At 42.8% G+C, this 21075-nt stretch overlaps 1 protein-coding gene across 5 annotated transcripts in view; it reads left to right on the forward strand.

Moving 5' to 3' along the window:
• Positions 1-3722: 3722 nt before the first annotated feature.
• The window catches only part of SLC36A1 (solute carrier family 36 member 1), a 47674-nt gene continuing 30321 nt past the window's right edge, over positions 3723-21075 (forward strand). For 3 of the 5 annotated variants that reach the window (XM_055558914.1, XM_055558915.1, XM_055558920.1), the window contains exons 1-3: positions 3723-3893; positions 15717-15864; positions 20699-20789. In XM_055558914.1, coding sequence (XP_055414889.1) covers positions 15722-15864; positions 20699-20789 — 234 coding nt within the window. In that variant the 5' untranslated portion in view covers positions 3723-3893; positions 15717-15721. Of the gene's footprint in view, positions 3894-12479; positions 12560-15716; positions 15865-20698; positions 20790-21075 lie in introns of those variants that run through there. The other 2 variants (XM_055558929.1, XM_055558939.1) reach the window with 2 other exon arrangements.

A 21075-nucleotide genomic window follows, 5' to 3' on the forward strand; every position in this document is an offset into this window, starting at 1 on the left:
TGGACTTCTCTGGTGGCTCAGTTGTTAAAGAATGTGCTTGCAATGCACAGGCAGAAGACCCAGGTTCAATCCCTGATTCAGGAAGATCCCTTGGAGAAGGAAAGGGCAACATGCTCCAGTATTCTTGCCTAGGCAATCCCATGGACAGAGGAGACTGGCAAGCTATAGTCCATGGGGGTCACAAAAGTTGGACAGACTCAGTGACCAAACTACCACCAATGATAAGGCTGATACAGTCCTAACAGTATCTGAAAATTGTGCAGCCTTTTTTTAAGAGTCTCTCTAATAAAGGTATAATAGGGCTTCCCTGGTGGCTCAGAGGTTACAGTGTTTGCCTGCAATGCAGGAGACCCAGGTTCAATCCCTGGGTTGGGAAGATCCCCTGGAGAAGGAAATGGTAACCCACTCCAGTATTCTTGCCTGGAGAATCTCATGGATGGAGAAGCCTGGTAGGCTACAGTCCACAGGGTCGCAAAGAGTTGGACACGACTGAGCGACTTCACTTTCTTTTCACTTTCAGTCATCATGGGAGGAAGAATCTTATCTACAGTCAAGGCCTCCCAGGTGCAGATGGGGAAGGCAAATTTCCACTTGCATCAGTAATTCCAATAAGTTCTGTCTTTTGGGGTAAAATATTAGGAGGAGCCATAGAATAAGTGAAATTTGAGGCCCGGAGGTGACCTAAAAGAGGCACTCTGGATTTCGGCTCAGCAGCACTTCAAGCATAGCTCCTGGCACTGAGCAGTCAATGAACTGGGGAGTTCTACCAGGGATGGGATGAACTCATTCATCCTCTTATTTTGACTGGACATGAATCTACATTCTTTTTTTTTCCCCCTGGTGAAATGAACCAACCAGAGTAGATTTTTTAAAACATATAAATAGGTTATAGAACACAGATATTTTGAACATACGTATGTAAAGTAGTATACATTTATGAAATAATTTAAACAATGCAAACAGTGAAGAGTAAAACTCGTAAGCAAAACAGTAAGTACTAGTATTCATGATTCTAAATTTTAACACCACGATCTGTACATGCCTATATATAGATATTTCTATAAATACATAGCATAGTGTTTAGAAAACAACAGTAACATGATGGTAACTGTAAATCTTTGGAGAAGATAGCGAATTTGGGAGAAGAGGAATTTTCACTGTTTACAGAGTCATATATTGTCAAACACTTTTAATAAGAACATGTTACTGTATTACTTGTTTTTGCTGACTGTGTAGAGCTTCTCCATCTTCGACTGCAAAGAGTATAATCAATCTGATTCCAGTATTGACCATCTGGTGATGTCCATGTGTAGAGTCCTCTCGTGTGGTTGGAAGAGGTGTTTGCTATGACCAGACCATTCTCTAGGCAAAACTCTGTTAGCCTTTGCCATGCTTCATTTTGTATTTGAAGGCCAAACTTGCCTGGTACTCGAGGTATCTCTTGACTTCCTACTTTTGCATTCCAGTCCTCTATAATGGGGCTTCCCTGGTAGCTCAGATGGTAAAGAATCTGCCTGCAATGCAGGAGACCCAGGTTCAATCCCTGGGTTGAGAAGATTCTGTGGAGAAGGAAACAGCAACCCACTCCAGTATTCTTGCCTGGAAAAATCCCTTGGACAGGGGAGCCTGGTGGGCTACAGTCCATAGAGTCGCAAAGAGTTGAACACTGCTAAGCGACTAACACTTTCTCTTTATGATGAAAAGGACATCTTTTTTGGTGTTAGTTCTAGAAGGTCCTGTAGGTCTTCAAAGAATCATTCAACTTCAGTTTCTTCTACATCAGTGGTTGGATTACTGTGATGCTAAATGGTTTGCCTTGGAAAGGAGCCAAGATCATTCTGTCCTTTTTGAGACTGCACCCAACTACTGCACTTTGGACTCTTTTGTTGACTATGAGGGTTATTCCATTTCTTTTAGGGAATTTTTGTGCACAGTAGTAGATATAATGGTCATCTGAATTAAATTTGTCCATTCCCATCCATTTTAGTTCACTGATTCCTAAAATGTCAATGTTCACTCTTGCCATCTCCTGTTTGACCACTTCTAATTTACCTTGATTCATGGACTTAATATTCCAGGTTCCTATGCAATATTGTTCTTTATAGCATCAGACTTTACTTCCATCACCAGTCACATCCACAACTGGGTGTTTTTTTCACTTTGGCTGTGTCTCTTTATTGTTTCTGGAGTTTCTCCATTGTTTCTCCACTCTTCTCCAGCAGCATATTGGGCACCTACCAACCTGCGGAGTTCATCTCCCGGGGTCCTAACTTTTTGCCTTTTCCTTGTGTTCATGGGGCTCTTGAGGCAAGAATACTGAAGGGGTTTGCCATTCCCTCTTCCAGTGGCCCAGACTAGCACAGACATGCCCTCAGCTACTCCACACAACTGGACAACATGCCCAGCACCCTGGTCATCCCACTGCTTGTCGTTGTTGAGCCTATAAACCTTTACTGGCCACCAGGTGTTGGTCAACGTGCTGCCAGGGTCAGGGCAAAGGCCTTGCTGGAATCCATGGGAAAGGGGTCTGGGGAAGCCTGCAGTCGAGGTTGGAGGCAGCCAGGAGCGGAGGGCTGCTGGCCGCCGTGGGGCCCTTTGGCTGTCTGTATGGCCAGCTGCCCGCCAGGCTCTGGTCCCCGCCTTTCCTCTCCTCTGGCTCCTTGGCTTTATTGTCCAGGCCCAGGAAGTGCAGCCACCGAGAGAGGGGCACGCAGTGCTTCCCAGCCTCTCACGGTGCTGCCACAGGAATTTGGGGGCTCCCGCCTCTGCCATGGTGTCTGTGAAGCTGCTTCCCTGCCATAAGTCCCCTCCTCAGGCCCTGCCACTCTACTTATAATTTTTACTGAATATTTTAACAGCTTTATTGTGGTATAATTTACATACAATAAACTGCACAAATTTAAAGTGTATAACTTCACCAGTGACACTATTACCACAGTCAAGATAATGGACGTATATGTCATCTGGAAAGTTTCTTTATGTCCCTTTATAATCACTTTCTTCTCTCCTGACCTCAACAACCATTCCCAGGCAACCACTGATGTGTCTTCTGTCAGTATAGATTATTTTAAAGTTTCTAGATTACATAAACACAATGTTTTTTTTTCTGACTTCTTTCAGTATAATTAAGATTTATCCATTTTGTAGCTGTATCAATAATTTGTGGGTTTGTTTCTCTGAGTAACTAATCTTTTTAAAGTTAAATCTTTAACTTTTTAAGTTTAAATTAAAAATTTAAAAATCTTTAAATTTTTAAAGATATTTTTTAAAGTAAAAGAGAAGTGTAGATAAGACATACACCTCAAACATACTGAAAAGTTGTCATTCAAAAATGTTACTTAAATTTTTTAAATATATTAAAAAGATAGATTTGGCCTTACAGAGTCCTGCTTCTGGTCGCCACCACATATGTTTGGTAAAAGTTTAAAAATATGACTAAAGTTTTGAAAAGATGTATTATTTCTCATTCATAAAAGCAACATATGATCATTGAAACGTCTTAAAGAAAGTTCAGCGGGTGGAAAACTGAGCCACCTTCCACAAGCCCACACCTCAGGTGACCGTGCTCTGAGACGCTTGGTTCTCGGCTGGTGCCCAGATGTTCGACGCCCGGCTCAGTCCCAACTCCGAGTACCGTCGTTCCCGCAGTTTCAGCTCCCTGTAGCCAGGTGGTGCTGCGAAGCCGAGCCCAATAGAGAGGAGGCGTAGCCGCGCGCGGGAGCACGTGACCCGGGCCTAGGGTTTGAGCGCCTGGGTCACGTGACGGGCCCGGAAGCGGCTGCTTGGGCAGCAGAGGGTGGGGATGGCTAGGGCTTCGAGCTGAGGCAGGAACTGGTGGACTGGTGGGCTGCTGCACCGAAGTGGGAGCCAGAGCTGGAGTCGGAACTCGAGGGGTAAGTCCGCGCGCTGATGGGCTGGGGCTGGCTGCGGGTGGTCGCCTTTTGCTGAATCCAAGTCGCCTTCCTCCGGGTTCAGCAGATGCTCCGGGTCTGGCACCGACCGGCCTGGGCTGCGAGTCCTGGTCTCCTCGGCTCCCCGGTGGCAGCTGCGGTGAGTTGTGGGCACCTCTCCCGGATGAGAGGTGTTCTTCGCGCTGTCTCCTTTGACCTCCCCATCCTTTTTGACAGGTGTGGGAACAGGTCCCGAGATGGGAAGGATCACCGAAACGACTAGCTAGGGCTTCTGCTGCGCTTCCTACAGTGGTCCAGACGTCGCGGAGAGGTGACCCGGCAGTTGCGGGAGCCCTGCTGGGGGATCGCTGATAGCCGGTCTTTGGGTCATAGAATGCCGGAACTACCAGGACTCTGGGAAATTATCTTTTGCAATCACTTTCTAGAGCTGTTGAGGAAATCGAGGTCCGAGAAAAAGTAGGGGTTGCCTAAGGTCATCCAGTGAGTTAGTCGCAGCCCTGCGACTAGAATCCAAGTCTCCCTGAACTCCAGCGGCTTTTTGCTTTTCACCAGACTGCCTCCTGCGGAAAATTTGACAGGTGGAAAAAAAAAAAAAAAAACAACAAAAAACCATAACACCCTTTTCCTTCGTTCGTTCTTCTCCCCCTTTCAGCTTTTCATTCTCAGTTGCCGCTAGATCGGCTTGGCTCTGGGTGTGGTTCCCTCATTCACTGTTCCTCGATTTTTCTGCAAACTCATCATTCTGTAGGTTTTGTTTTTAAGCATCCTGCAATTTTGTGTAAGTCATCCCAAAATATGAAATAAGAAGCAGAGTATGATGCTCTTGGGAGGGTAGGCGGCTCCCAGCTGAGGTTGTGGACAACGCTAGCATTAACTTGCAGAATGTCAAGACCTTTGCTTTGTTTTTAATGTAGCTTGTCAGATTTGAGGAATGCTGGTTGTTCCGATGAATGTTTTGCAGTTATTTGAGGCTTGCTGAAAGAAGATAGCTTGGTGTAATGGAAAGAACCGAGATTGGGGAATTAGGAGATTTTGTTCTAGTTCTGACACTTGATTTGCAACCCGGGATGACTCCCATCCTTGCTTGGGTTTGGATTCCCAGTCTGTACAGTGATGGGATGGAATCCCTAAGGTCTCCTTCTGCCCTGACATTCTCTGTATCTCACTCTGTTTTCTAACCAGAGAGATCCTACCTCCCCCCTCCATTTGTTTCTTAATACAGTTGTCCAGGAAGCAGTTTCCCTACTTGTTTATAGGTTGCCATGAAATCCACCTCCTTTTTTCTTACTGTTTATATTATATCTAAGCTAAATGCTGACAGCTGAAAATGATTTTGACTTTTATTATTTTAAGTATGATCAAGGACCTCTTTGATTCTTGTTGAGAGCCTATTTTACAGTAATTAGCATGATTGTATATTTAGAATGTGGTTTTTTAAAAGGTGTTCCTGAAGTCAAGAGGACACCAAAGGCTGGATCATTTGCTCTGAGTTTGAGACTGGGGTGGAGGCCTTATGCAACAGAGCCTGCTCTGATGATGATATTAAGTCCCTCTCTCTTTGTTTTCTGATTGTGACATTTATAATTGTCTGCTCTTGAGTCCTTGTTTTCCCTTTGAAGCATGTATCTGTTCATTTGGATTCATCCCTGTGGCAGCTTGAAGTGCTCAGAACTTTGTCTATTTTAAAGGCAGTATAAAGAGGCGGATTCCATTTCTTTTGTAGTGTTCCAAAGATGACAACTGGGACCAGGTGATGGAAATACCATAATGGAAGTGGTTTTTGGGTGAGAATGCTGCTGCTGCTGCTGCTAAGTTGCTTCAGTTGTGTCCAACCCTGTGCAACCCCATAGACGGCAGCCAACTGGGCTTCTCTGTCCCTGGGATTCTCCAGGCAAGAACACTGGAGTGGGTTGCCATTTCCTTCTCCAATACATGCACGCATGCTAAGTCGCTTCAGTCGTGTCTGACTCTGTGCGACCCCCTTGGACAGCAGCCCACCAGGCTCCTCTGTCACGGGATTCTCCAAGCAAGAATACTGGAGTGGGTTACCATTTCCTTCCCCGTTGGGTGAGAATAAGAACTTTAAAAGAAGTGGTGCTCTAGCATGTTGCAACACAGCGTATGGCAGTCCCTATCACTAGAGGTCATTGTCATTGGGAAATTACTTTTGGGAATGTGGTAGGTAGAGGATCAGACTAGATAAAATTTTAAGTTTTCTTCTAACTCTGAGGTTATGTGAAATTCTAGGACTGGACTTGTTAGCAGGTGGGATGTGAGTTAGAGATAGTGGAGCAGCGGGTCCACTTTTGTGCATGCTTTATTTTTCTCTTTGCTTAGATAACAGTGCTCATGTTAAATGCTTCTGCTTTTTCTTTTTTTTTTTTTTTTTTCCTTTCCCTCCTCCCTTCCCCACCAAGTGTCTCAGTTCTTTAAGTTCTTGATACCTCTTCCAGGATCAGATGCTGAGGAGACATTACTGTTAATGATATATTCCTTCTTTCCACCCTGACTGGGAGTGAGATCCTAGAACTCGGCTGAGTGAGTGGACTTTGGTTTCTGCTTTTGCTGACTAGTCCTCCTAATTTCTTCCAGAAGTATGTGACTACTCACTAAGTCCTAGGCTAGCATTTCTCTTTTTCCCAAAGAGGAAGTTCACATTGAGTCTTAACTCAGATCTTGGAGGAATCCTTTACCTTCTTCCTTTGGCCAGGCCTAACTGGGTCTGAGCACACAAAGCTAGCTTCTATTTAATGAGTGTGTGGGGTCCGTTGGATTGGACATTCTGCATATACTAAAAAGAGTAAGCTCCTGATGCTATATTTGGTGCTATCTCTGCTCTTTTCTCCCAGACATTTCTCTTGGAATCCTTGACACCCAGGGCCAGTTCTCAATGATTCTATCCAGTAGGAAGGATTCCTCTGTGCTTCCCTTTTCCGTGAAGTTCAGCATTCTGTCTCCATGGGTTACTGGGATGCTCTCGGCAGATAGATCATTGTTTCTGAGATGGGGACCTGGCTCAGCTCTCCAGAGTGATAGGATGGAGGAAGTCCTGTGGCACTTTGTTTAGTGACTCCCTGCTTTGAACTTCCTTCTCTCTAGTAATAACATAGTTGCTACCATTAATAAGGGTCCATTATGCACCAAGCAGCATATTTAACATCTTTTACTTCTACATTCTTAACAATATTGTGATGTAAGTGTTATTAATAACATTTTTCAGATGAGGAAAGTAAGACAAAGGGAAATTAGGGTCACATAACTAGGCTCTGAACTCATGTACATTTTGTTATGTGGGTTTCCCCCTGTAGACTTAATCCTGCCTGAGTTCTGTTCCCAGGGAGATTTTAGGAAGAGTAGGTGGTGTGTTAGAAAGAACACTGGGCTAGGAATCTGGTATGCTGGGTTCTGATCCCAAACTGTTAACCAGCTGAGGCTTTGGTGTTCTCATCTATAACTGGGAAGCTGGAGCTTGGTCACCTGTCAGTCATGCCTGGTGCTAATGTTTAGAGATTTATATGATGGTGAGTAAAAAGTCAGTTTGCTCATTCAGCTGCTCCTGTGCAGAGCCTGCTGAGGTCAGCAGCTGTTTCGTGGCTGCCCATGCACCACACTCTCTCAGGCAGGAGTCTCAAGTCAGGGGAAGAGATTCTGTGGTAGATCAGATGGAGTACTATCCCATGTCCTCGAAAACAAATCATGTGGATGTCAGACATTTTTACTTCCCTCCTTGTAGACCGCATATAGGAACACAGTCTATGACTTTGTTCGTATTTTTGGAATTCCAGCAATGGAGAAGAGAGCGTATATCTAGAGAAGTCACTGCTTCTCTGGGTTCTAGAAAATGTAATTGTTTTATAATAATAGTAGTACTTTTAATCTGCGTATATCACCAATCCATAAACTTTGGTAGGAGATGAGGCCTGGGGTGTACCTATCATAATAAGAAGCCTGTTAAATGCTGAGGCTGAATCAGATTGGGCCCAGAGATCGGTTTGTTTGTTTTAGCAGTTTTATTGAGATTAAATTCACATAGCATACTATTCAACCATTTAAAGCATACAGTTCAACCGCTTTTCTATTGAATTCACAAAGTTGTGCAACACAGTCATTTTCAGAACATTTCATCACCCCCAAAGAAACTCAACCCTTTAGCCGTCACCCCTTAATCCCTCCAAGCTCCCAAATGTTCCTCTGTGAATGACTTCTTCCCCTTAGAATAATGTCTTTAAGGTTCATCCATGTTTTAACGTCTATCAGTATTTCATATTTTTCTTTTTTTGTTTTTTGCTAAGTAATATTCCATTGTATGGATATATCACATTTCATTTATCCACTCATCAGGTTTTTTTTCCCTCATTTTTTGGCTAATAGGAATAATGCTGCTATGAATATTTGTGTGTACATTTTTCTATGGACATACATTTTCATTTTGGTATGTACCTAGGAGTGGAATTGTTGGGTCCTGTCCACCACTCATAGGTACATACCAAAATGAAAATGTATGCCTTTAGGTACATACCAAAATGAAAATGTATGCCTGTAGAAAAATATACCCAAAGATGTTCATAGCAGCATTATCCCTAAGAGCCAAAATTACTGGGTCATATGGTAACTATGGGCTTCCCTGGTGGCTCAGACAGTAAAGAATCTGCCTGCAATGCAAGACACCCGGGTTCAATCCCTGATGCAGGAAGATCCCCTGGAGAAGAAAATGGCAACCCACTGCAGTATTCTTGCCTGGAGAATCCCATGGACGGAGGAGCCTGGCAGGCTACAGTACAGTCCATGGGGTCACACAGAATCTGACAGGACTGAGTGACTAACACTATCACTACTCTTCATGGTAACTATGTTTAACCTTTCGAGGAACTGCCAGACTGTTTTCCAAAGTGACTGCACCGTTTTACCTTCTCATCAGCAATGTAAGACACGATTCTCTACAATTTCTCTGCATCTTTGCCAATACTTGCTGTTACTTGTCTTTGAGTCTAGCCATCCTGGTGTATGTGAAGTGATACCTCACATGTGATATTTGTTTCTGATTTACCTGATGGCTAAAGATATTGAGTATCTTTTCATATGTTTATTGGCTTTTTTCACATCTTCTGTGAAACAGCTCTTCAGGTCCTTGGCCCATTTTTAAATTGGGTTTCATTTTATTATTGAATTATAATAGTTCTTTGTATGTTCTGGGCACAAGTACCTCATCAGAAATATAATTAATAGAAAATTTTTCCTATTCTGTGGGTTGTTTTTCACTTTCTTGGTGGTATCCTTTGAGGCATAAACATTTTAAAGTTTGATTAGGTCTAATTTATTTTTTCTTGTGTTTCTTGCTGTCATATGTGAGAAACTGCTTAATTCATGGTTACAATGGTTTATGCTTATGTTTTCTTCTAAGAGTTTTTATAGTTTTAACCTTTACTTGTAGATTTTTGATCTATTTTCAATTTTTTTTTTTTTTTTTGTGGCCACACTGAGTGGCATATGAAATCTTAGTTCTCCAACTAGGGATTGAACCAGTGACCCCTGCATTGGAAGCACAGAGTCTTAACCAGTGGACTGCCAGGGAAGTCCTATTTGGAATTAAGTTTTGTATAGGTAGAGTTCCAGCTTCTTTTTTTTGCACGTGTATTTCTAGTTGTCCCAGCGTTAATTGTTGAAAAGACTATTTTTTCCTCCATTGAATTGTTTTGGCACCCTTGTCAGAAATCACTTGACCTAGGTATAGAGTTTATTTCTGGACTCTCACTTCTGTTCAGTTGATCTGTACATCTGTCCTTATGCCAATACTGTACTGTCTTGAGGTTACTTACTGTAGCTTTGTATTAAGTTATGCAATTGGGAAGTCCTCCAGCTTTTTTCTTTTTTCCAGATTTGTTTTGGCTGTTTTGGACCTTTTGAATTTCCATATAGATTTTAGAATTGGCTTGTCAGTTTTTTCAAAAAGGGAGCTGGAATTTTGATAGGGATTCAACTGAATCTGTACATCAGTTTAGGGAATATTGCCATTTAATAGTGTTAAATCTTCTAGTTCATGAATATTGGGATGTTTTCTCATTTACCTAGGTTTTCTCTGATTTCTCTCGATGGTATTTTATAGTTTTCATGTACAAGTTTACACCTACTTGGCTAAATTTCTTCCTAAATATTTGATTCTTTCTGTTGCTGTTGTAAATGGACCTGTTTTCTCAAGTTTGTTTTCACGTTCACTGAAAGTGTATAGGAATACAGCTGATTTTTGTGTATGGATCTTATATCCTGCAACTCTGCTGAACTTATTAGTTTTAAAAGTTTCTAGTGGATAATATTTTTCTGTCTTTACAAGTCACCCTAGGAGCATTGCTTAGCTTTTGGTAATGAAGCGAACTGACGCTTGCAGTGCCTTTCCTGCCCTCTTCTCTTTTCCCCTCCTTGACTTTCCTGTGTGCCCCAAAAGAGACCTACAAATTCATATAAATGGATTCTCCTTGTTGGAAGTCATCCTGTTTATTATACTGAAATTTGGAATAGAATTTAATCAGTAAATTAAATTAGGCCAGTCTGCTGTGCAGCATATGGAACCTTAGCCCCCTAACTAGGGATTGAACTGGCACTGCTTGCATTGGAAATTCAAGGAGTCCTAACCACTGGACCACCAGTAAAGTCCCATCACTAAACTCTTAAATAGCTATCTTAAGAACATTTTAGATTTTCAAAAGTGAGTTCAAAAATGAGTTAAGTATTTTCAAAACTATGAGTCTGATAGGTGGAGAAAAGATGTTCTTAAAGTCTTGATTATCAGTTGTCTTTTTTTGGAAATTAAAGGAATGTAAAATAAAATAAATACAAGGAGCCACTCATTCATCAGAAATAAAAACGATACTATCCATGTATTCCCTGGTTGTCCAGTGGTTAAGACTCAGCACTTTCACTGTGAGGGCCCAAGTTCAGTCCCTAGTTGGGGAGCTAAGATCCCACAAGCCATGTCGCGTGGCCAAAAAAAAAAAAAAAAAAAAAAAATCCAACATTGGCAGGGTTGTAAGAGATAGGCATGTCCATATATTGCTAGTGACACTTTAGGTTAGTTCAGTCATTTGTGTAGTAAAACCATTTAAAAAACCTATTCACCTAACTCTACTCCAAGGATATGACTTGAAAATTAAAAATTATGTTTGGGAATTTTTTAGCTATAAGATAGTCATTAAAAGAAGCAGAAGCTCAAAATTTAACTGGGAGCTAGTGAAGCAAATTATTTTATTAATATAACGATAGACCATTATGTTACAACTAAACATCATTTATGTGTATACTGCATTGATTTAAGGAAGAGTAGATATGAAATAAGTGAGAAAAGACCTTAAAATAGCAATTATTGATTAGTTAAAAATAATTTTTGTATAAGGAAAAAGAAGAGCATATATCAAGGTTATTTAAAGACTTGATGTTTCAATTTTGGTTCAAATGTACACTTGAATATATATATTTCTCACCCAACATGCAGACTTTTCTTACTTAGTACTCTCTTGAATCTGAATATTTTATAGAGATTTTTTACTTTGTGTTGATGGACCACACATGTTATATAAACTCAGTTCATTGTCCTTAAGAACCTGAAGAACAAGCTTGTTTTGAACTCTTAAATATTACATCCCTCATTTGGACAGTTAACAGGGTCTATTAAAACTCCCACAGGGTAGGAATTAGCAATTATAGCAGTAGATGGTGGAAACCAGATTTCATCACAGAGAGCTCAGGGCAGGGTGGCCAAGGAGACTAGCACTAAGTGGGGATAGCTAGAGAAAGGACGTGGAGGCCTTGGTTGCCAGAAGAGCCCTAGAAGGAAGTAACCTCCAGAGAGTGATCACACCCACCCTCTAAAGGCTTCATTTCCTGCCTAGCAGTTCTGAGAAGGGCTTCTGCTTGGAACTTTCCAGGAATAAGACACACTATCTCCTAGAATGATCCAGTGATCCATTTGGACAACTGCTGTTTTGTTTTGTTTTGTTTTTTTTTTTTTCCTTTTTGGCCGTCATGCAGCTTGCAGGATCTTAGTTCCCCAACCAGGGATTGAAGCCGGTACCCCTGTAGTGGAAGCATGGAATCTTAACCCCTGAACCAAGGACTCAGGGAAGTTCCTGGATACTGCCTTTAATACACACACACACACACACACACACACACACATATATTTTTAAATATCTTTATTTATTTATATATTTGGCTGCTCCAGGTCTTAGTTGCGGCACACGGGATCTTTAGTTGTGGCATCTGGGACCTAGTTACCCAACCAGGGATCAAACCCGGACCCCCAGAATTGGAAGGTTGAGTCTTAGTCACTGAACCACCAGGGAAGTCCTGTGGATAACTTCTTTGAGAGTTGGCTTCCTTATGCCAAAGACCTGCCTCCCTTTACTTTCCATCTAATGATCCCATTTCTGAGAAATCTTTGAGGCTCCAAAGGATGAATCTGATCCCTAGAACAGCTTTGAAAGACAATTTTTGTACCTCCTGAGTTTCCAGTTCTCCAGGTTGAACCTTCTCAGGACTTCCAGCCGTTCTTCATTTAGCTGCTTTCTTTCCCCCTAGTGACCTTGGTGCTGACCCCTGGCTATACAGCAGTTGATCATCATCCCCTTTATAGTGTGCTACCTGGAACAGAGTACAAGGTATGGCAAAAAAAAGAACAGTCTGTCATCTCCCTGGGGTTCTTTCTTGTAGTGAAACCAAGAATTGCATTAGCAGAATTGGCATCTACTGTGTTATCATTGATTTCTGTTGAGCTTATCATCAACTAAAACCAGTAAGTAGCATTATTCTCCTTTTTCAACATGCACAGTTGCCAAGCCACATCTTCCACATCCTGCAGTTGTTCACTGGACTTTTGATCTATAGATTTCAGCTTCTTTCTGAGCACTTTTCTTAGTGATAATCTGCTGTGGGTTACTTCAGTTTTACAGTGACATGAGGAGGCTTCTTAACAGTGTTTGAAGTAAATTGAGTGTCTGTACCAAGAGTGGTTTCTTGGTTGATGGGGAGGGATTGGGGAGCTCGTCAATGCCTGTTTTCTGTCCCTCTCCCTTGGTAATATGCTGGGTTCACCTGGAAGGCTTCTGTTCCTCAGAGCTTTGGGTATGTGGGAAGAGACTCAAAAGTAGCCATTGTGTTTGCATAAAGAATTACGTTGATTCCTGGAAGAGGTGCTGAGAGATAGGTTAGTATACCATACCCCCCACACCCAAATATTTAGCATTTGGAACTAAGACCTGAGGCAAATAAGAATTGCTTCAGGCCACTGAGCAAACTAGTCATAAGAGGCAGCTATAGCACCCAGGTCTTCTGACATGCTTTCCTAGTGACTCAGATGGTAAAGAATCTGCCTGAAATGCAGGAGACCCAGGTTTGATCCCTGGATCGGGAAAATCCCCTGAAGAAGGGAGTGGCTACCCACTCCAGTATTCTTGCCTGGGAAATCCCTTGGACAGAGGAGCCTGAACAGGCTGCAGTCCATGGGATCGCAAAAGTCAGACACAACTGAGCAACTAACACTTTCACTTTTCACACTTCTGACATGCATAGATACTAACCTTTTTTTAAAAAAAATTATTTATTTACTTATTTGGCATGCTGGATCTTAGTTGTAGCACTCAGGATCTTTAGTTGAGGCATGTGGGATCTGGTTCCTTGATCAGGGATTGAACCTGGGCTTCTTGCAACAAGAGCATGGGGTCTTAGCCGCTGGACCATCAGGGATGTCCTGCATAGAAACTCACTTAGTCGATTTTACCTGAGTAGCAGCTTTCAAGTGTTCACATTAAGATACCTTATAGATTTCCCCCCACCCCAGCCTTCTTACGAGTTTAGTTGCCCCAAGAGCTTAGATGACTCCTTGAATTCTTCCACCATGTGAGTAAATGATGCTCTCTTAGATGCTTAGCAAGGTCAGCTCTGGTGGTGAAGTGAGGCAGGATCCTCTCTGGTACTTCCAAGTCCTTTGCTGGCTTTCTGCCAAGCACTTTCTTCATGAGGTTATGTGGTTGGTGGGAGAAAATGAGATCACCCTGGATCACTCGTGCCAGGTGGGGTCCGAAGAATCCCCAGGGGCTGGACTTTTGAGAGCACTTGACACAGAGCTGTCTAGTCTCTGGCCGCTAATGTTATGTGTCTGGTGGGACAGCACGTTGTGATGGCCCTCGGAGGTCCTGTCTCCCCCCGGGCATCTGAGGCAGCATATGAGATTCAGGATAGGGAAAAGCACTTTGTAGGCAGGTGGTTGTACCAGTCTGCCAAGTGTCAGAGGATTTTTATTTGTAATTTTTAATGTTCATTAACCTTTTTTTCCTTACTCGATTGCAGATTCCTAGAGGAAGTTGACTGTCTTTCATTATGATATTCCATCACTGCAACTGGCAGAGTATTCAGTGATGTTTCCAGATTCAGGCAGTGTCAGGATGTATGTTTACTGCTTGGCTGCTACCTGGATATAGCAGAGCAGGTCCCTTCATATTTTTGGGGTGGGGTTGATTCTTTATCTGTAAAATGAGCAGTTTGGAGTGACCTCCAATGGCTCTTTTAGCAACAGACCCTCATTCTGGGAGCTTACACAGCTCTTGGAATGTATACTTGTAGTGTATCTTAGCGAAGTCCTTGTTGTTCTCTTTTCTGCTGCTTAATTACTAAAGCAAAGTCCACCCAGGGGATACCATCTTCTCTGTCCTTCCTCTGCATGTAATAGGAAGGTTTTCTTCTTCCAATGTCTTTAAAAAATTGGCAGATCTGTTAAAAAGGAAGATGGGTGGAAGGGAGATGTTGCAACAAGGGCCAGTGGTGGGTACCTGTCATGCTCCTAGTCTTCCTCTGAGCTGCTTTTAGCTCTGTTTCATAATATTCATGCTGGTTGCAAGAGAAGAGTCCTAGGATGAGGGAGGGAGTATACACCAAAGAGTATAGAACATACCAGAGGTCCTGGCAGAGAGAAAGGGAACATCTTTTGTAACTTTGGGACCTAGTGGAGAGTTTGAATAGAATCAGATGATCTGGATGGGATTTCTGGACTACAGAAGGTTCTTACTGTACTGAATGCATAGGAAAAATAGAATACAGCTTAGGAATATTTAGGTTCCTGTTCCACTCCAGTACTCTTGCCTGGAAAATCCCATGGACGCAGGAGCCTGGTGGGCTGCAGTCCATGGGGTTGCTAAGAGTTGGACACGACTGAGCGACTTCACTTTGACTTTTCACTTTCATGTATTGGAGAAGGAAATGGCAACCCACTCCAGTACTCTTGCCTGGAGAATCCCATGGATGCAGGAGCCTGGTGGGCTGCCGTCTATGGGGTCGCACAGAGTTGGACACAACTGAAGCGACTTAGCAGCAGCAGTCCTTTAAGAGCTTGCTTTTGGGGAAGATGGATGTAGATAAAATGTCACTATTGGGTTTGGGGTCCAAGAAATTAGCTCAGTGGAAGGGGTTGTTAATCCCAAACTAAGGCATAGGAAAGACTTCCAAGGGGTGCCTGTCTGCGTCTCCTCCCACCCCTCCCAAGCAGAGCCTCGCCTTTGTTCTGTCCTGGCGTGCTGGCAAATTTAGAAATTTGTGAATGTGGCGCCATCGGTTGGGAGGCAGAAGTCAAGTGAGCTCAGCCCGCCCATGTGCACTTTGTACCTTTTTCATTTCTGTCAGTATCAGGCATTCTCACTGTACTTAATCCATATGCAGCTGTCACTGAGCTCCGTGACAATGGCTGCTTCTGCCCTAGAGCCGACCCCAGGCTCGGAGCTAAAGGCACGAGCCACTGGAGGTCTGAGTGCCCCCCTGTCCCCCCAGTTACCATGTCCACGCAGAGACTTCGGGATGAGGACTACCGTGACTACAGCTCCACCGACGCGAGCCCGGAGGACAGCCCGTCCGAGGGCCTCAACAACTTCCCTTCCTCGGGGTCCTACATGCGGTTTGGGGAAAGCAACAGCACAACGTAAGTAGCTGTTCTGCCTGCCCTAGGGGTGGGAATCATATTCCCATGTTCTGTATTAGTTATGTACTCTCCCTGTGAGTTATTTTTGCCCCCCGATTTTATCAGTTCCCTACTTTACAGATGAGAGTAACACTTAAAGAGATGAAGTGAGTGATGGTGCTGAGATCTGAGCTCTTTGTCAGTTACTCTCTACTCTGTTTCTTACTCTTTGTTCATTTCACCTGCGTTGGTCACAGAAGGCTGGTGCTAAGTAACAGCCTGAACATAAGAAAAACTTCTAGAGAGAACATTTTCTTAATTTAGAACCTTGGGTCATCTGTGCTAGAAGCTTCAATAACTCCAAGTCCAAAACGGACAGTCCTTTGCAAAGTCTCCCCCAGACTTCTGTCCGCATCACCAAACAGCCAGGGCATTTGACAGAATAAATAGGAAGAGGGAAGAATAACTTCTCCTGCACTATGCCCTCCGCCAGGAGAGCCTCTCAACCCAGGAACTGAACCCAGGTCTCTCGCATTGCAGGCGGATTCTTTACTGTCTGAGCCACCAGGGAAGCCCAAGAATACTGGAGTGGGAAGTCTGGGATCTTCCCGACCTAGGATTTGAAGTGGGGTCTCCTGCATTGCAGGCGGATTCTTTACCAGCTGAGCTAGCAGGGAGGTCCTAAAAGATTCAAGGCGTTGGTAAAGAAGAGGGAACTTCCCTGGTACTCCAGCAGTTAGGACTTCGCCTTCCAATGCAGGAGATGTGCGTTCTATCCCTGGTCAGGGAACTAAGGTCCCTCGTGCCTCGCTGCCAAAAAACCAAAACATAAAACAGAATCAATATTGTAATAAATTCAATAAAGACTTAAAAAAAATGATCCGCATCAAAATAAATAAATAAAATCTTTTAAAAGAAAAAGAAGAGGTGATTTGCTTTGTATGCCCTTAGGAGGGCTTACGCCTTATCTCTGGAAACTGAATCCCAAGTCTCATCTGGGTTAGTTTGGCCCTCTGTGGGCCTCAGCTTTTCCAAATATAAGATTGAGAACCCCCGTGTGAAGCTATGCTGATTCACTCTTCAAATGAGAAGATTCAGAAGAGGGTTTTCTACTCCACTGAGTTGTCTGGTTCAGTTTTGAAATCAGCAGAGCTCTAACGTTTTCTCTGGGCCACAGCACCCCATCTCCTGCGGCCCTTCTGTTTATTCCTCAAGCTTTACCATCATCCTCTGTGTGTTCCCTTGGGGGTTGGGTGTGACTCACTGAGGGATCCATTATGTCCTTGACTCACACTGTCCCCTGTGACTGCCCAAGGAGACCATGGGAGCTTCTCTTGGAGCTCATTACTGGTAAAGCCCCCATGGCTGCAGTCTTTCCTGGTACATGGCATTTTCTCTAGTGAACTCCAAACTAGAGGAGACGGTCTGCCCACATTATAAGCCCCTCTCCACCTCTAGCTGGTTCTACTGAGTTGTCTGAATAACTCAGTTGTTCTTCTTCTGAACAATTAGGAAACTGTAAGTCATTCAGATCTGAGTACTTGGCAGATATTTTCTTGAAAATGAAAGTAATTGAGACTGTCACCTCAGGAAAAACTATTAAGGGACTTCCCTGGTGGTCCCGTGGTTTAAAAGTTGCCTTTCAGTGCAGGGGACAGAGTTCACTTCCTGGCTGGGGAACTAGGATCTCACATGCCGCAGGTGCAACCAAACCAGCATGCTGCAACTAGAGAAAGCTCTCGAGCCACAGTGAAGATCCAGAACAGCCAAAAAAAAAAAACAAAAAAAAAAAGTACTATATGTTGCCAACAATGAAATTTGAGCTTTTGAGCAAAATCAGAAAAAATAAACTCATATCCTGCACTTTGACCTTGATAGCTTCCCTTTACCTAAAGACTTGTCTAATGAGATTAGGGATGATACTAATGAATGTGATTTTTTTAAATGTCATATAATGAAATGTGCCAGCATTTGAAAGATCCATGTAGCTCAGGGAACCAGTATCTCCCATATGGCCAAAGTGTGATGTTGGGAAATTGTGTGTGGGTAAAAATCTATTCAAGGAGCAAGATTGCCAGTGTATTTTCACATAGTAGAGTATGAAAAGGTCAGATTCCACATTACAACTAACTCCTAAGAAACTATGTGTGTCGAGTTTTGATGTAGTATCAAATAAAAAATATCACAGTTGCCTCAACAGGCTATTCAGATACATTCTAACTACATATCTGTGTGAGGGCAGATTTTCTTCAGGGACTTCCATCAAAGCAATGTATCACAAGAGGTTGAATGCAGAAGATAATCCAGCTATCAAACAAGACATTAAAGAGATTTGCAAAAAAAAGTAAGATAGTGCACTTCTCACATTTTTTTTTTTTGGAAAATAGAGTTACTTTTTGTTAAAAATTGGTTATTTTTATTAACATGTAGTAAGTTTATTGTTATTTTAAATTAATATATATTTTTAAGTTTCTTGGTTTAATTTATAAAATATATATATGTATATATATACATATATATATCAGCAGATATAATCTATGTAAGCAAAAACTATGTGGGATCCTCAATAATTTATAAGTACATAAAAGGGTCCTAAGGCCAAAAAAGTATAAGAACTATGATTTGCTAGGCTTATTTTTCCCTCTTACCCCATAGTTAAGATTCTGTAGTCCATGGAATTGATACTGTGATAACTCATATGGTTTTGGGTAATCCCAGCTCGTGGCCACTGGTGAAAAGCTTAATTTTGGAAGTCCTTTAGGTACAGTGGATAGGAATCCGCCTGACAGTGCACGATATATGGGTTTGATTCTCCGGTCCAGGAGGATTCCACATGCCTCGGGACATCTAAGCCCATGTGCCACAACTACTGAAGCCCGCATGCATAGAGCCTGTGCTCCACAATGAGAGAAGCCACCGTGATGAAAAGCCTGGGCACCACAATGAAGTGTAGCCCCCACTGTCTGCAATTAGAGAAAGCCCAAGCGCATCAACGAAGACCCAGCACCACCAAAAATAAATACATTGATGATTTTAACAAAGAATGATTTTGGTCAATTGCTTAGAGCCCTACTGTTTCAGAGTTGAAGTATGCTGTTCTGGTCCAGTCCTCTCATATGAGATGATAGGCCCAGAGGAGGGAAGGGAATTTTCATAATGAATTAATGGCAGAATCAGGGCTGGAGGGATCTGATCTCCTATGAAACCCAGCCCAGAGGTGTTTTGGGGAGGTCTCTGGTAGGCAGCTAGTTTTGATGAGGTGCTTACCTTTGCCTTTTAGTGGATTAAACATTTGCCAAGATAGAAATTTGACTGGTCCATCATTCTGCCCCAAATCTCCTAGTCACTAGCCCTTAATAATGGAGGAGTCACTCCTGGACCCTTGCCGTCTCTTAGTTTCATCCAGGAGAGCACTTTCCTCTTCTTGTTCAAACTTGAAGCAGTTTTCTTGATCTTGCATGAGAAACTTGGGGACAGTATGAAGGTCAAGAGATTTTCTTCCTGGAGGTAGAGGGAGAAAGGTTACTGAGAGTAAAATTCCTTTCCAGAGAGTGTAGACAGATCTTATTTATTATGGTTCTTACAAGTTAATGGGCTTCCCTGGTGGCTCAATGGAAAAGAATTCGCCTGTAATGCAGGAGACCCTGGTTTGATCCCTGGGTTGGGAAGATCCCTTGGAACCCACTCCAGTGTTCTTGCCTAGGAAATCCCATGGCCAGAGCTCCCTGGTGGGCTACAGTCCATGGGGTCGCAAGGGTCAGACACGACTGAGTGACAAACTACCACCACAAGATAACACATGATTTGCTTTCAGTTTCTACTAAATTGCAGTTTGGAAGACATGTGTGGAAGCATCGTTTAGGAGGTATTTAGGTTATATGTGGAGAAGAATTTCCAGACAGTGCCAGGGACCAAATCTTGAGGAAGTCTGGGGCGAAGTGGTATCATATTTGATCTATTTCATGTGTCTGCCTTATTTTCCTGCAGACTTTATTAGTTTCTAGAGACTAAAGTTCACATCCGATCCATGCAGTTTCCACGGTTGCATTAACACAATGCAATGTGTTTTATGCATTATAGATGGTGTTTGTTGAGTGAAAAAATAATTACACATGAGTGGCTTTCCAATTGCAGCTTGAGAGGGACAGTCTATAACAGACAAGGGAAAACACTATTCTCAAGGCAGAAGGATAAATTAGGTGACTGTCTGAAGAGGACTTCTCCAATCTTAGGACTATGGCATTTGACTTTTTTTTTTTTTAATACACAATACACCAGGGACTGTGGAACCATATGACTTTTACTCTGTTCACGTTACATAAAACTTTTTGATAGGGATTTGGGGTTTCTATTTTGTTATTTCCCCTGTTCTTTACTCACAGCAGTGTGTCTGTCCTTCACAGTTATGCTTGGAATCCTCTGTTGCAATTCTGGATCTGAGTCTTTATAGTGGAAAGTTCCAGGGTGAAAACCAATACACCAGGAGCGACACCATACTGTCCCTCTGGTCTAATCTCTAAGCAAGGTGAACTCAGAGATGCCTTGGGGAATGGACATTATAGCCCAGTGACTAGGAGAATGGGCTCGGGGGCTAGACATCCTGGGTTTGAATCCAGGTTCACACTAAGGTGTGTGATCTTGAACAAGTTGCTTCATCCTGTGTAAAATGAGGTTAATACCTATCTCATCATGTTATTCTGGGCTTCCCTGGTGGCTCAGTGGTAAAGAATATGCCTGCCATGCTGGAAATTGAATGAGATGATTCATGAAGGCACTTAGCTCAACGGTAAGTACTTGATAAATGTTACCTCTTATTATTGTTAACCTGCCCTTGTCTGCCTTATTCCCACTTCAGATGGTTCCAGACCCTGATCCACCTGCTAAAAAGCAACATTGGCACAGGACTCCTGGGGCTGCCTCTGGCGGTGAAAAATGCAGGCATCTTGGTAAGGGTCTGCATTGGTGCAAGGAAGTATTGTGACAGATTTTAGGAGATGGTGTGTCTGTGTGTGTTTAATTTACTTCATATAAAATATTTTGAAATGGGAAGCTTTTCTTTTTCAAATGCAGTTGAGAAAAAGCAGGGTTCAGGTTTATTCTTCTAAAGGTATGTTTTGAGGATCCGCTGTGTGCTGGGCACTGTTCTAGATTCTTAAGACTATTATTAGTGAGTGAAACAAACAAAGATTCCTGCCCTCATGGAGGCTACTTGAGGTAAGGAGGAGGTCCTGG

Source organism: Bubalus kerabau, chromosome 1, assembly GCF_029407905.1.
Source record: "Bubalus kerabau isolate K-KA32 ecotype Philippines breed swamp buffalo chromosome 1, PCC_UOA_SB_1v2, whole genome shotgun sequence".
Taxonomy (NCBI): domain Eukaryota; kingdom Metazoa; phylum Chordata; class Mammalia; order Artiodactyla; family Bovidae; genus Bubalus; species Bubalus kerabau.